General features: G+C 43.9%; 1 protein-coding gene across 1 annotated transcript in view; it reads right to left on the bottom strand.

Annotated features, from left to right (window-relative positions):
• Positions 1-16,927, bottom strand: part of HIPK2 (homeodomain interacting protein kinase 2) — a gene marked incomplete at both ends in the record, with an annotated part of 97,059 nt that overhangs the window by 26,769 nt on the left and 53,363 nt on the right. The window contains 4 exons of the mRNA XM_079548263.1: positions 1,960-2,144; positions 3,209-3,307; positions 4,038-4,157; positions 6,705-6,828. Of these exons, the coding sequence (XP_079404389.1) occupies positions 1,960-2,144; positions 3,209-3,307; positions 4,038-4,157; positions 6,705-6,828 (528 nt within the window). The remainder of the gene's footprint in view (positions 1-1,959; positions 2,145-3,208; positions 3,308-4,037; positions 4,158-6,704; positions 6,829-16,927) is intronic.

Here is a 16,927-nt window from a genome sequence, read left to right on the forward strand (position 1 = left end):
AAAAAAAAGTTAAAATGGCAGAGAGTAAAACAGGACAGAAAGTACCCAACAGTTTAAGAGTCATGCAATCAAATATGTGAGATTAGGAGCTAAACTCACTTTGTTGTTTGCTTGGAAGTAAGCAGAACAGCCCCTCATCGGCTGCTCAAACTCACATCCTCCTTTCTGACGCATTCTGCAACAGTGATTTCTTCCAGAAGCTACTTCTTCCATACGTATTCACTTTCTCTTCTGCCCAATTTGCTTTTAAGACAAGTCCCTCCATCTCTCAGGGCTTTGTGGTTTCTATTCTCAAAACCACAGGCAATCACAGACAAAATTTCCATCAACCTGCCATGCTGGGTACTGCTCCCTTTACCGGTCACCTTCTCCAGCACGGAAGGGCTATGCACCTGGCTGGCACAGCAGTTAGCATTCAAAGACCTAATGCTGAATATTTTATCTGGGGAAAACTCTCATCAATGTTGGTCTCAATGACATTTTCAGCATTTCTGGGGCTTTGCCTGAGCAGCCACGAGTGAGAACTTCAAAAGCGAAGACCTGCCTGCAGTATTACAGAAAGATTTCTTATGGCCATGTATTGTGTCACAAATCTTTCCTATCTCACACAACTGGCTGTTGAAAATTAAATGACTTCTGTGTATGATGCTAAAACTGTTAGAAAAGACAGTCCTTTTTTACCTTATGCTTTTATATTGAAAACTTACTTTTTCTCTATTTAGCACAACAATTTCCTGTCTTGTTTTCATTACTTTTATCACTTAGTATCTGCTTAGAGATAACAACACTCAGAGATGTCTATACAGGATAAGCCTGGGTCTACACAGACCATGCACCCACTACTTTCTGGTATACAGCTGCTCTTATCTTGTGATAAACACAAGAAAAAGGCAGCTACATCTCCTTCACAGAGAGAAAACTACCCCAAATGAACTTGAAATATTGCAGATACGTAAAATCTCAGATATGGGCAGGCGAGCTGATGCACTGTAACTTTTGCTCTACGGTATCCATATAAAAGTCTTCTAAGGTATTAAGCAGCACCTATTACTTTTTCACCCAAGCTTTTCACAGCCTTTAAACACACAGGCACCTAGCACCCAATGGAGTATGGTGCTATGCCAGTAACTGAAGGGACACCCTATAAAAGTACCTTCTACTGCAAAGAGCCACAGAGCAGGATGTTCAAAGCCAGGTGTTTTGAATGGTCTGGAGAACTCCTACATGTGCCTGTATTTTGCACCTCCACAATCTGGCTCTATGTAAATTGCCCAGGGAAGGAGAGTGATGTGCTGGGTTTCCTGCATTTATTTCATGCTGCTCTGATAAAGCATTAGGAGTCATACTTGAAGGCATGACACTTCTTCACACGTCCATCAGGCAGTGGAATCCACCTCCATTACAAACTGTGGCATCTAAGGTCAGAGTGTTGTATTTAAAGTTGCACAGGCGAGAAATGACAAAGCCAAAAACTGAACTTATTTTCCTGCTGCCTGTTTCTGTAAACCAGACTGCTGCAAAAAAAAAGCTTTTTCCTTAAAAGCAAACAGCCCCATATTGACCCCTGCAAGATGGGAAGGTTCTTGGAGGAAGGGTCGGCAGCCACTGCAGATAAGGTTGATTACTGCACTAACAATCAGGACTATATTACTTTGAGATATACTGATACACTCAGCACTAATTGCATAATTTCTTCTGCATTTTAATGAAAACATACGTAATTATTGGATATTTACATAATGAATGTTTCATATTCTACCGTGTTTTAAATGCCAAGCATCTACAACACAGTTCTTACAACCCCAGAGTTGCCAATCATCTTTTTTTCTCTTTTTGCCAGAAAAAGATTAAAACACAGGGCTTAGAATTTTTAATAATGCCCCTTAGACACATTTGGTTTCAATAACAAGCAATACTTCAGCCCCAGCTCAAAACTCAAGGGAAAGGAAAGCCACATACTGTGTGCTGTGAGGGAAATCGAGTAAGTGCGTCATGGTGACAAAAGGGTGGTTCAGAGTTTCAATCGGCGTTATTCTCTTATCAGCATCTATCGTCAACATCTTCTTTAACAGATCTATGAACTCCCGTCGGTCTGCCTTTTCCACCAACATATCACTTCCTTCCAAATCTGTTGTCATATTTACCTACAGGAGAAAAGACAAGGATGAGTGCTAAGGTGAAGGAGCAGATGGCCAGGTCCCCAGCAAACCTTGCTTACTCCTCGTTGGAACACATGACCCACAAGCCTCCATGTCTAAAGGAGTTGTTGCTGAAGCTACACAGCAAATCTGTGGTGGCTAGTCATACTGTCATCTGGCTTGTGCACATCAGATCTCTAGACAGACTGTTAAGTGCTCAGCTAGCTTGGGTCAGTGGCTAATGAATCACTTAGTCACCCTCCACTGAAGATGAACAGATTCCATGTGGTAGCAGGCAAGATCTGGCAGCCAGTATATTTATCATCTAAAGGACTGTGTTGTTAGGTAATTTACTACGCATCTCGTGAGCAAAAATACATATAAAAAATAAATAAAATTTTTCAGTACATTTATTGGAAGCATTCTATTCGTGTATTAGGTGTCATTTCATCCTTTTGTTGAAATCTCTCCTGATCTCAGTCCTTCATTTCTGCATGCTTTGCTTGTGAATGCTCCAGTATGCAGCCTTTGCTAGCACAAATTCCAGACATGCAGTTGCAGAAGTGGTTATGCTGGAATTAACTTTCACAACCACATGGAATCGACTCAGTGAATTAGTACTCCTCATTCCCTGAACCAGTCACATTTCAGAGAAAGCATCATCTGCTACAGCCAGGGTATTTCCAAAGTCACCATTTTACAAACAGAAATATGAAAGTTCGGAGAAGTGAAGTGACTTGCCAGTTGTCACATGCAGGGGCACTGGAGAGACAAGAAAATACAGGTCTGTGACACGTGGACATGTGACTCAGCCATTTTCCAAAGCTGCTTTTCTGGCACACTAAGAACATGTGCTCTTGTGCATGGCTCCCTCAGCAAAGCAGTACATAATGAGATGAGCTGGTAGGTGTAAACTTACTGTTTCTCAGGAGCAGGTATATATAGGGTACACTATTTCTTCAGGTGCAGATACAGGGCACACAAGAATAGGGTACACACAGAAATCACGCAACTTCTCTTTCCTGGTGTTGCCCAAAAGCATGAAAAGCAGCCTTGTGCTTGTTACTCACCAATGCTCTTACCTGTGCCATATCATCCAAACAGTTGAAAATATACTTCCTTGCTTCCTTCGACTTAATCCCCGTCTCTGCCTCATGATCATCTGGTGTCTGCTCAAAACAGAAAAAAGGCATTGAGCAGAACTGCTCAGCAACCAGCTATACGTTATGTGCCACTTCCACCTTACCCTCCACTTGTCTTACCCTGACCTCACTGGAGACCACTGCACATCTCTTGCTTGAGCAAACACATTTATGCATTTATACTGACTGTGGTTATGATGATAATCACAAGGTGATTTCTCTCTTCTTTTTCATTTCGGAGGATACTCCTCCTCCAGATATGGTGAAAGTCCAAAAGGGCTTCCACACTCTGTGAGACTCAGCATCTCATCCTTATGGCCAGAAGTCCACTGTTCTTTCTCCTTGGAGACTGAAAGCCACGAGATGTGCTGGCACAAGAGATTCTAGGCCCACTTGCATTCCGAGAGGGTATGACTGTCAGAAGCCAAATGCTTGCCTGCTTTTTTTTATTTTTCCTTCCCCTCAATGCAGTAGATAACAGAGCAAAGTCTACCCAGGGCATGTTTCATTTAAATTGCACATCAGTTTCAGTACTTGGAAGGAGATTTCCACATGAACTCTGGACTTAGATTTCCCAGACAAGGTGAGCTAAGGGCTGCAAACTTCTGTGACAGCAGTTTTACCTTGGGCTATACCCACACCAGTGTCTGTAGTGCATCACAAAAAGCAAGACACTTAGGCTTGGAAGTGACCTGGTCGTCTCCTTACTTCCAACCAACAACAGCAAGGCAAAAGAAACAAGGGAATGTCTTCCTACCTTCAGCCTCCACAAAGGATACGGTGAGTCTGTATCCCTGTTGAAAAACCTTGTAGTCTTTGTCCCTGCACTTAACAAATACTCTGCTGGTAAGCCCTGCGTCTGTGAAATATAGCGGATCTGTAAGAAAAGGATGAAAGGTCACTGTTCATCCTGTGAAGATCTCTGGAGGTCTTCCCTGAAGAAGGGCAGGAGGCATTTAAAACAATAGAACAAAGAAAAAAAGAGAAAATGCAGCGAGAAGTCAGACTTCACCAAAAAAACCCACACTGAAAGGAATGACAGGAAAGAGAATTCCCATATGGCATTCCTCCATTTATCATTTACATCTATGGAAACTTACCCTTGTGATATGCTGCCAGAAAGTCTATGGATGAAGGAAGGAAAGTCCCTGGGTTTTAGAGGTTAAAGAGGAAGACCAACAGAGTTTTCAGTGGTGAGCTTCTCTGCTTTGCACCTTTTTATGTCACACTCTCCTCTCCAGGAGGTAATTTCAGTAATTTGATATTTGTGCTCTAACTTTTGCTGTTTTTTTCCCCCACATGAGCACATACCTTTTCCTAGGAACAGTTTTGAGTTGAAAACAGAAATCTGTGAAGTGACTGTCACTGAACTTGGATGAAATACACTTAGGTCACTCCAAAAGTAATGTCTCCTATTTATTTCCATGGAAACTACAACAGATACAATGACCACTGCAACACTCTCTGAAAGGGCAAATTCTCAGCTACAAAGCACTGTTTTTCAATATAATTACCACCAGTACTTATGCCTATGATTCTATGATTCTACGATTTTCATCAGAAATGAATAAGAATGTGCATGATGCACTCGTATAAATCTGGATCAGTGGAGGTGACCCACTGTCACCATTGTTCACTGCTGAAACACACCACCCACCACCTCACTATGCTCACATCCACTGTTTGGTCTCCGTAAACATTCAGCAAGCACCAATGAATGTCAGTGGGTGCCATTTTTTCCCCATGGAGGAATTCAATTACCTGGTTTTGCTTCAACCTCCACTGCCATAGCAGCAACATCTGCCTCTGATGTTGTGGGCCAACGTAACAAAATAGGAGGCATTAGTTTTGGAGCAGCCCTCACACATTCAAGCAAAATGACACCTTCACAGTGTGTGAAGTCCTTATCACTACTGCCTACATGTCTTCATTTGCTGTTTGGGTTACTTCCACGACTGTGTCCTGGCTGCCACAGGCTGGACAGCTAAAAAGATGCTACCCATGTGTTTCCAGGATCCCAGACTTAAATTTATTGTTTCAGAGGAGAAAGGGCATGTGATTACATAATTAAAGACTGACAGAATGTGTGCCTATGTGGCACGCAAAACCTGAATTTTAGCATTTCCTGACTTCTGAATGTTTCACTCTGAAAAACTCTGCAAAATCAGTAAAACACTCATCTACTCTATGGAAAAATGGAAAACGCTTTTGAGAGAAGAGACAGAGAGAGGTAACAAACAAACAAATACAGAGGTATTAAAAGCAGCTGAGCTTTCCAAGTCTTCCAGACACTCCTGATCCTGACCCATTAAGTGTGCCTTGTTGAGCTCCCTACATCCATGGCAACCCGGGCACCTGAGGAGCTCTGGGCACCTTCCTGCAGCCCAGCACCAGGCTGTAAGGCAGCATATGCTGTGTTGAGGGGCCAGGCTCATACCCTGCCCCTTCCCAGCTCTCCAGGAGCTTTCACGGCACTTTACCAGAGGAAGCAGTTAAGCTGGCCAGGTACATATGGTGATTTCTTTTTCAGCTGTGCGTTTTATGACTCTTTGGCAGGGGGCGGGGGGAGAAGAAAGAAATCTTCTCTTCATGCTTAGTGTGTGATTTTCAAATGCTTGTAGGTTTTTCAGCTATGTCTGATTTCCTTTGGAATCGCTAATGACCCAGCTCTTCACCGCGGGATATCTCCCCTGCCAAATTTCACCTTCAAAGCTCTGGCTAAAAAATGCTATTTATGAAAGATGAGACAAAGAAACATTTTCATATACGAAAAGAATATTTACTCTGCTTTTTTGCTTTTTTCTTTTTCCTAAAAGAGAAAAGACCTTTTCCAGGCCACATTTGCAGAAAGCTAAGGAAGACTATCAGAATGGAAACTGTTCTGCAGCCCTGACTCTAGAAGTTACTGTGCTATGTTTTAGGAGTACAAAAGCAAAAAAGCCTATAGGGAGAGCACCATGACAGTTTATGTTAACTAGAAACCTACACCACTGTGAATGTTCTCTTTCTTGTCACTGCTTTTAATATACACCCTCATAACAGGGATTATAAAATGCAATAGAGTTCATGCAGTTTCTTCCAACAAATAAACCCCTATTTAATATTTGCTGTTACTGTAGAGAGAGGGTGCCTGCTCTGTTCAATGATTAGAGACATGTACAGAGTTCTGTAGTCAATGGGAATGTTTACTCTTGGTTGAGAGTTCACTTAGGCAGTCAGTTCTTAATTGTTAGCATGCTAAGCAGCACTGGCTACTGAGTGTATTCCAAGTGGATAATGAAAAAGTTGACGTGGGAGGGCAAGAATCATGTGCAAATATCTCCTGTTAGTAAAACAGAAAAAGTTGCCATCTTTTTGTCACAGTAAAAGAAAAAAACAACACATCTGTGCTCTTATCAGTAGCCAGAGTAACATCAGTACCAACCTGATCGTACTCTGAAGCTCCTGGGTACAAAGGCCAGCCCAAGAACAGCTCTGCAATGACACATCCCAATGACCACATATCGATTGCTTCACAAAATGGTAAACCGAGGATGATTTCCGGGGCTCTGCAAAGGAACAGGTTAGAAAACATTAGCAACCAGATTGGACCCACTGACAATTATGAAGCTGCTTGCTGTGAACAACAGTAAGTGAACAACAGTCCTACTGTAGGGCTCTGCTGGCTGCTGGCAAAGTATCTGCTATCAAGTATTAGTTGGTGAATATTTATCTTTGCAGAGGAGCTCTCTGGCCCCATTTAGTCAAGAGACAGCCCCACTGAGGCCTTACATTTCACAGCAATTTACAAAGGAGAGAAGTGACATAGTTTTCATTCGACAGGTGGAAAAATGAGCCACCACTGTCACATTCCAGGCCACCCAGATAAGATCCCCACGGGAGGCTTCCAGGCCCGGCTCACTGAGAAACTGCACTGGCTCTGCTACAAAACATCCCCTATTCACCAAGTGCAGTGGGCTTCACAAGCAGCCAAGCATTAAATAATCATCATAGGACTGGTATAAAAGGATTACTAACTTTTTAAACAAATGGATACCATAAAACAGAGAAATGACCTAATTAGATCTATTAGATATAAGACCGTTCCTCAGAGGAAGTAGCCAAGAAGCCTTTGCTTTCCAATCTGTCCCAGACACCTGATTAGATTTCCTTTTCTCTTTCAGTTGGAATGGGCAAAAAGTGGAGACAGTCTCACCATATATTTGCTGTCTACTTCAGAAGATATGCACTGAAACCCCTCTGCTCAGTGAGTCGCAGCATGAGCCCAGCTGAGGAGCCAGACGAGAAGGCAAAAGCTTTGGCTCCAGATCTCCATGAGGATCCCAGACACACAGAAGATGCACCACTGCTCCTCCCAATTCCTCTGCACTGGGGCTGCCCCTGTATGGCAGGCAGAATACCTCTCATGTTCAAGCAGTAGGGACGTCCGAGCTGTCATGGAAGATCCCAGCTAAGCAAGGATGGTCTTTTAGCTCAGACTTCCACAAGTTGCAGTCCTTAATTTTCCCACCTCAACCCATATTTCCACATGCAGTTCAATGCTAAGACTCCTGTTTTACACAGGAACCAACTTAAACTTCTCTCCTGCTCTTGTCTTCTAAAGCCTCACTTTCTGGAGTCAGGTGATGTACAGCAGAAAGGAAAACTTTCCTGCCCATCTTTCTCTAACTATATTAAAAAGAAAAAAAAAACAAAAAAAAAGAAACATGAATGATGAAAGAAACTTTCATCATTTTACAAATAGCCTGAGGATTTCTTGGGCCCAGATGCATATTTTGGGAATGTCTGACAATTGAGCAAATCAAATGTCACTCCAGAGTTGGAAATGGGACCTGTGGTACCCAGTCTCCCATCTGTCAACAGGATAAGGTCTGACACCACTGAGATCATACTAAGGATTACCAATTGCAGTGGAAAACATTACGTTTTAATTGTGCCATTACACAGCCATGTGAAGACAAGTCTCCAGCTAAGAAACCAAGCAAAATTTTTTTTTTTTTTTTTTTCAGAGAAATGAGTAAAGACTGTATAACAAGAACCCATGCCCCATCTTCAGCATACAAACTTCCCCAGTTTGGGATTGATAGGTAATGACAAAAGCCTCACACTAGCAACAAAGAAGGTAAATATGAAGGCAAATAGTAGGATTTTAAGGTGAGGTTGCTTCATGCCACTCCCACAAAAACAAAACAAAACAAAACAAAAAAACCCCAAAAAACCAACATGCCAGAAACTTAAAAATCAGCTCCTTTTAGCTTTGCTAGTTTCACCTGTGATTGTTTTCATACCCCACTGTTCTGCAGCCCACCATGAAAACTTTATTCTTACACCAATCTCTACTTAGGAACAAAGGGTTAATTTTCCTCCTTTTCCTCCTATTCCGTCATCCCTGCACACTAGTCGACACCTAGACAAAATGCAGAGAGAAAAAGACAGCTATGGTGACCTGAATCTCATTACTATGTAAATCCTGCATTCAAAGCCATCTGCCTCTCCCTGTCTGCCTTCCACATTGTGAACGAAGTGTCCCTGGTCACTAATGAGAGCTCAGCCTCACACTGAACTTCACGTCCCACTATCTCATGTGGAAGGAGCACAAGAGTGGGATATTCCCAATGTGATACCGTCTGGAAACCACCCTGCTCATAAAACACACATGCACTGCTGTCATATGCAGCACACAGCCCCTTCCCTCTCCCCACACTTGTGCTGCCAACACCTCCAGACCCCTGTAAGAAGGGCTGACCTAGAATTTGAGATCCTGAAATTTCTAATCTTTTTATCTTGAGTCTTCAGCTGTACAGTGGGTTTTTCTTAAAGCTCCAGCTTCTGGAGTATAACAATTCAGAGAGAATTTATTTTTCACATTAAAAAAAAAAAAAAAAAAAAGTTTTGCATCTCCACTGTTGAGAAGGAAGGCACAGAAGCAACATCCATACAGTTTAGACACATAAAAAGCAACTTAAAAGAATGACATTCCTTACATTAAACCTGACCTGTCATTGTGGAGAAGGGAGGTGGTGATATATCTTTATTTTATTTTACCTTTTTGAAAGCTGGTATTCATCATACTCTACCAAGCCTAAGCATTAGTTGTAATCATCAGCCATTCAGTCCCAGATGGAGTACCAATGATGATTTTGGAACAGCTAACAGTGAGAACACCAGACATGGGGCCTTATGTACCCCAATTTACCAGTCATTAGGACACCAAGAGGAGGACAGGGATCACAAACCATGGAGGCTTCCAGACTTTCACTGAGCAGATATGTCCTGTTCGTCATGTGTAAGAGAGCTGAAGTCATTCCAGAAGGAGCAAAGTTGCCCCGTCCAGCAGCAGCTATTGCCTGTGCCAAGCTTTTCGGTGGAAGAAGCTACGTGTTCTGCAACGAAACAGCCTGTCCACTGATAAAAAGTCTTCCGAACCTTTGTCAGGTGAAGACTGTTTTGTATGCCAAGTTATGGATGCACAGATCTTCTGCATAAACACCTTTATCAAACACAAGGAACTCCCACCTTTCTTAACAAACACATACGCCAATTTTTCGAAACAAGGTGAGATCTTAACGCCATCCACACATTCTGGCACAGAGTTCCATGGACAACCTTTTCCTTTAATTAACACCTGAAGCCTGTTGTTTAAAGACTGATTTTCCTTTATCAGGTTTAGATGTGTCACCTCTCACTTCATGCTCACATGGATTGGCCTAAAGGTGAAAACAGAAGTTCCTGAATCACCTTTCTTTTTAGCAGAAAGTATTTTTATCTCTGCCTTATTCCCCTTTGTTTGCCTTCCTTCTGAATGAAGCATCTTCGGGCTTCTCAGCTTACCACCCCTCGCATGTTTAGTCCTCTTCCATCATCTGACTCTACATAAAGCTCCTCTTCCTAGCACGACTGCTTGGAGACAGGCTGAACAAAACTAAACAGATTTAAACACAAGGATATTCCCCAGACTTATTTTATGCTATTTGCAGAATGCTTCTGCATTCCAGTCTTCCCTGAACCTAGTATTTTGTTTGCCTTTGGAATGACACTAGGCATTTCAACAGATGTTTTATCTGGGAGCTCCTTTGAGACACACAGTCTTTTCCTTGAGGGGAGCTACAGTTAATTTAGGACACAGAATTATGTAGAAATAGTTTGTTTTTCCTCTTCATGTGTTTACCACCTTTCAGTGTTGCACTGATCTGGAATAACATTGTCTGTAATCTAGATCAAGTCCCTGAAAGGTTTCCTGCAGCCTAACCTTAACAATTCTGTGGTGTCCGCACACTTCAGCACTTCACCACTGGTTCCCCAATTTGCACAGATAATTAATGTATTAAATAACTCTGGTCCTAAAACGTGCACATAAGCCGTTCCACAATTGACCCTTTTATTTCTAAAAGCACTCAAATTTAACTTGGCTGCTTTAAGAATGGTGTAATTTTCTTTTCCATAGGGAAAGAAAATATTTTTGGGTCTTAGGCAGTTCTTATGTGGGATTCCTCCATTCTGCAGCTGGTAACAATATATCACAGGGTAAAGTACTCTATTAAATAAAGTGTGCACATCAGAGTATTGCAATTATAAATCCAAATTCACACGGCAGCAAGCTCTCCCAAGCAGCACTGTGAGGTTTACACTGCCTTCAGCAAACCACTTCATGGCTGCACGGTGAAGCGCTTCCCTCCTTGATAACACTGCTCGTTTTAAACACAGACTCGCCACACTGTTCAGTTTTGGTGGTGACCTTGTTTCCAACCACGCAAAGGCAGCTCACTGCCAGATACCTTGGTATGTGCAGGCGGTTCATCTGCAGTGCCCTCAGCAGTAATTTCAGCCTCCAGTATGAGGCACATGGAGGGAAAACAAAACTTCACCTTTTCTGTCCTTTCTCTCCTGTGAGCTGCCTTCAATGTCTCTCAATAAAATGCACTTCTGTGTGGCAGGCAGGCATGCACAGCCTGGTCTACATCTCACCTCACTAGTATAGACCAAAGTTAGAAAACACAACGAAGCTGGGAAAGTAAACAGCCCCCATGAGAGACCAAACCTCAGAATCATAGACATGTTTAGGTTGGAGGAGACCTGTGTAGGTCATCAGGTCCATCACTAGGGCTACCTACAGCAGGTTGCCCAGCACCAGGTTGGCTTTTTAAAGATGTCCAAGAATGGAGGCTGCACAGCCTCTATAGACAAGCTCTGCCAAACAGCCTAATCTAACTTAGTCACCTAAAAAGTGTTTACTGACATTCACGTAGAATCTCCTGCATTTCAGTTTGTGCCCACTGCTAAGTAGGCACCACTGAAAAGAGCCTGGCTCCATTCTTTTTGGTCCCTGTCTTAAGCTGGGTTTCACCCACACACCTCCAACTGAGAAGCATCCAGCCCATCCCCACTTCTCACAGCTCTGCCCCTTTCCCACAGAATTACTGCCCTGGACAGAAAAGGTGGCCTGCTCCTAAGTTCAGTGCTGTGTTCAGCGAGTCCCTTATCACTTGGAACAGAGCTTGAAAGTTCACATGTTTCCAAGGAGCTGCTGGCGTTGGCACAGAACGCACATCTCCTCTCCAATCACACCCAATGCATGAGGGTCCCCACAGGTTCCCAAAGGCAGAAGCACTATCATTTGCTTGCACCTCACACATGACCCCATCCTGCTTGCAGGCCCACTGCTAGCAGAGTATTTACTTTAGCAACCCAGCTTTGTGGCAGGGTAATTTCATTGTCTGGTGTTTCTGTCAGGAAAATTAATTACCAGTCTAGCTCACCGACTTTTTCACCCACACATCACAAGGCATTAAAAACAAATGCCAAAAAAATTCATTTTCACAAACATGGGGGCTCAAAGATCTGGGCTCTTTCTGAATTTTAAAACTGTCCTGCTCAGGGATAATTCATCACCTTCTGAGAGGGCCCCATAGTTGAGTGTCACTCAGCATAGGCCTTCATATGCACGTATACACCTCAGAAAAAAAAAAAGCAACCCCAAACCAGGTAGTGGCTGGCACCTTCTGCAGGTCTGCTCTTCGCCTTCATGGTGATGTTTGTAGAAGGAGGCTGCAGGCAGCTGTTGGCAGTACAGACAAACCTACAGTGACGCTGTGCCGGCACAGCTGCCCACCTTCTACCTGTTAGTTACTTCTGCCAATGACTGAACTTCTGGAAGCTGTCACATCTCCATCCAGAAAACTCTGATCAGGGGCGGCACAAGTCCGATATGTTAGCATGAGTGGGCACTTGCTGACCAGTTGTGTGCACAGACCTCGCTCCTTTGGGATTCGTCCAGCAGCTCCAGGAGAGGACTGCCTGGCACCCACTGGTGCCATAGGACAGATAGCAGTGGGGCCATGAACACTACACACACATACAGCTAACATACAATGGCAGTGTGTCTTGAAGTGATGGGGCTCCATCCTCCTCCAAACTACATCCTTTATTTGGCATATTTATGGAGTTTTCTTCATATCTGCAGAGTTGACTTTCTGCATTTTGTGAAGGTATCTTTTTTTACTGCAATATACCATAACATGCACCCTCAGCCCTGAGTCCAAGGAGGTAGAGTAAATGACTCCTTTTCTGGTCCCTCATTGTGTTTCAGACCCTAAATGACTTTTTACTACAGGAATGTAGAAGAAAACATGCTGATCTACTGGGAGCCAAAGGTTAACTCTAGGTTTTTCCATCCTGGAGGTGTTCAAAGCCACATTGGCTGGGGCCCTGGACAACCCGATCTAGAGGGTGGCAACCCTGATCATGGCAAGGGAATTGGAGCTGGATGGGCTTTAAGGTCCCTTCCAAATAAAGCCATTCTATGATTCCCCTCACCGCTTCACCTCTCACATTAACACCCTGTATTTCACAGGTCAGACACAGATACAGTTTCTGGAAAGGACTAGGGGATAGCCAGAATGACTTCCCAGGCCATCAGGTCACCAGCACAACCACCACTAGAGGGTAGCTCCTATGCTGCATTGCTTGCAGTGCCCTTGCCCTCCCCTCAAGATTAGTTTGCAACACATCAAAAAATATCTGTATCAGCTCAGAGGACTGTATCCACTCAGCCTTCAGAGATGGTTTATATTACAGGACACAAATATAAACTAGTGGCCGGCAGCAAGTGAGGTACAGCAGGGGTTTATTCCAGGACCCATCTTACTTAACATCTTTATCACTGGCCGAGAGCAGGAGGTATAGCACAGTCTCGTCCAGTTTGTTTGTGGGTGACAGCAAACAGAGGGAGCCTTGTGACGTGTGCCACAGGAGAAGGAGATGTCAGGTATAAACTGGAACAGGGAAGCATCCCACTACAGAGAACGAAAACATCTCCACTGAGCAGATAAGTGACTATGAGTACAGGTTGTGCAATCACCATTCCTGGAGGCTCTCAAGCCTCAGAAAGACAAAGTCCCACTCTGATTGCATACCTGACCGTACCCTGAGTAGTGGGTTGGGCTCAGTGACCTCCTGAGGTTCCTTCTCACCTCAACTACTCTGACTCTGTATGGCACAGTAAGTACACACTTGCCAACAGCAAGGTGACCCCAATCTTCCTATGTCCAGGCAAAATACTGGGAGTGTTTCAGGCTGTTCAAGTGCAGGTCCCAGGGCATTTGCATCAAGTGCACACACAGTTCTTTCTGTCTTTTCAAAATAAAGCAAGTTATACCAGAATTACTTCTGGACTTGAACCAAAAAATTATAATACAAGCTTATAGAACCTATCATTACTAAGGGCATTCAGTAGCACATAAATCACAGAAGCAGACTAAACCATCCCATTCACTCCTTGACACTGTTCATGTTCCACAAGAGCTGACTACAATGGGTGAAAATACTCCAGAGGATCGTGCCAGAGATTCCCAGACCTAGACTGGACCCTGGGAAAACACCCACTCCCTCCCTGCCATGATGCAGTGGCATCTGTACCTACGCCTCTCCTAGTAAGCACTCAGCCAATTTGTTTTACAGACCTCCCATGGCGGAGAGACCACAAACCTCACTGTGCCTCTCAGGACCTCAGCTCTTGTAATTTTAAGGAATAATACAGCTGTGCATAGCTGACTTGATGTCATGCTTAATTACAACCTGGTGTCAGTCTGACATCTATGTAATACATATGGCAAAACATAACTTTATACATCTAACTTCACTTTCCTTATAGCCAGTTTACTGCCAGGCTGCATGTCAACCCCCTCTTCCTTCTCTATGTGCCTCGACACATATTCAGTACCTATAAGCTTGTCTTTTCTTTATTTTCCTCCTTGTTACCTATGTCTCTCCTGTTCTGTTGTCTTTTTTGTTTCTGCATTCACTTCCCATAGATGGAGAAAGATACAGACATCAAGAACAGGATTTAGGGGAACTAAAACTTGCGGAGGGTGTCATGCCATGTGCCTGCAAACACAGCTCCGTGCTGCTGCAGGGGCAAGATGGGCTAATATAGATCATGCGCACCCATCTTCAAACACGGGGTTTCATGTGGACACTGAAATACCCTGCACCCAAATGGGGTCTTGATGCTTATCATGACCATCAGTGTGAGGCTCCTGTGAAAAGATATTTGCTTGGGTTAATTCTGAAGGAGTTTCTAGCAAACCACACCAAGCACATGCCATCTGTATCCACCTTTCTTGGGATTACGAAGGATGGATTCAGCCAGGAACACAGAAGCCTGTTTTTATAAGGGGAGGCGTCACAGCTGGGAGGATCTGCAGTACCGTTCTCATAAATACACTGCATATATGTGCTCAGTTTAGGTTAGGGCCTAACCTCTGGCTCCCTTCAGCAAGAGCAAATGACTGAAGCCTTGAGCTGGAGAAAGCAGGGCAGCTGTCTGCAGAAACCAGACAAAAGATTTAGAAACAGTTGCTTTTTTCTCTTCTCCAGTGTCAGGCTGTTTACAGAAACCAAGGGCTGAAATTCTGCAGACAAGAACACTGAGAGCAGCCTGTCAGTCTTGGAGGGAGGGAGCAGGAGAGGGTGGGGAGCGTAGGCTTCTTTCAGGATTATGGATCATTGCTAAATTGCTCTATCAATTATTAAACCCATCACTCAAAGCGCAGTAACCAAAATATAGCAGATAAAGCCTTTCTCATCCACTCTCCACCAGCTGCTCTCCTCCTCAAGCCAGAGGGGAAAGAAAATTCCCGTACTTTGTATTTCATAAACATCATTTTCTCTGTGCCTTGAAAATAAAAGCTTTTTCGGACAAGATACAGTAGAATTAAACCTGGGGCAGGAAGATATTAAAAAGGAATTGCCCCTTTTGATTAGCAGGCCCAAGGAAAAAAAAAAACAAACACAAACAAACACAAAATCTCCCCATACAGTATGATTTCTTAATGCTGAAAGGCTAAAACATTTGTATGTGGATCAACAGAGAGGTACACAGCCATCAGTAGCTGTGCGGTGCCATTTGTCTTTGCCATTGGGAGGACCATAGCAGGGTGGATGCTGTCCCAGGGGTGGAAGGGACAAGGCCAAGAGATGTGCCTTTCTGCTGCCAGGGTACCGCAGATAGACATGCCTACATGGAATAAAAGGTGGGTTCAGGCTGGACAGCAGGAAGAGAATTTTTACTGTGAGGGTTGTCAAATATTGGGGCAGGATTCCTAGCATGGTACTTGATGCCCCATGCTTGTCAGTGCTCAAGAGGGATAGTGCCCTTAATAATACACTTTGACTTTTGGTTACCCCTAAAGCGGTCAGGCTGTTGGACTCATTATCTTTGTAGGTCCCTTCAGCTACACTATTCTAATTCTAAAGATGGGAGGGGATCATGACTGACCTGCAGACAGGAGGGCTGTCAAGTGGCTGCCCTTGTCTGCACAACACAGTGTTCCAGCAGCACTGTATGACCTTGCTGGAGGCTGCGGCTCCAGTTCAGTAAAGCCCTTTACCATATGTGTAACATGAAGCAAATAGTTGCCTGAGTCCTGGAGAGGGCACTGAATACAGCTAAGTGTACATTTAAGTGCTTTGCTGAATCTGAATCCACTGGCAATTCTTCATTGCACTTGAGCTGGAAAACTTAAGAGGCAAAAAAAAAAAGCTATTAAGCCCAATAATGGAAAAGAAAGCCAGGTCCTGGTTCAGCCAAGAGACATGCTAAGCTTGTCCCAGCCAGATGTGTAGCTTTCTACATCCCTGGAGGAAGCCTGACGGGATAGATCATGACCACACTCATCTCTCTGGACTCAGAAAAGCAGGGCTCTGTGAAGTTCGGAGAAGATGCATGATGCTGAGCACCATGACCACTGCCCCGAGCCACAGTTGCTCCACGCTGACCCAGGAGCACTGAAACATGCATGTGGGGTGCTGCAGCAGAGCTGTGTCCAATACACTGTGACCCCTAGTTGCTCCCCAAGATAAAGGGGTGGGCAGGGGTTCTCCCAGGTTATGGAAGGAATCAGAGACTAGAAAAATCATAGCTTGAAAACAAAAGCCCTATTCCATGCCAGGCAGTGAATGGATGAGCCACTGTGTATTGGGTGCAGAGATCCCCTGAAGGAGGCATCTGATCAAGAGGGGAAGAATGCCAGTTATGTGCTTCCGTTCATGCCACTGCAATGCAAGCATAATTCTGACTGCTTTCTGACCCACAGTATGCAATTTATGCAAATCCAAGCTGTTCTCGTTTCCCTCAGAGCCAAATGTCCA

The sequence above is a fragment of the Tetrao urogallus genome (assembly GCF_951394365.1).
Source record: "Tetrao urogallus genome assembly, chromosome: 1".
NCBI lineage: Eukaryota > Metazoa > Chordata > Aves > Galliformes > Phasianidae > Tetrao > Tetrao urogallus.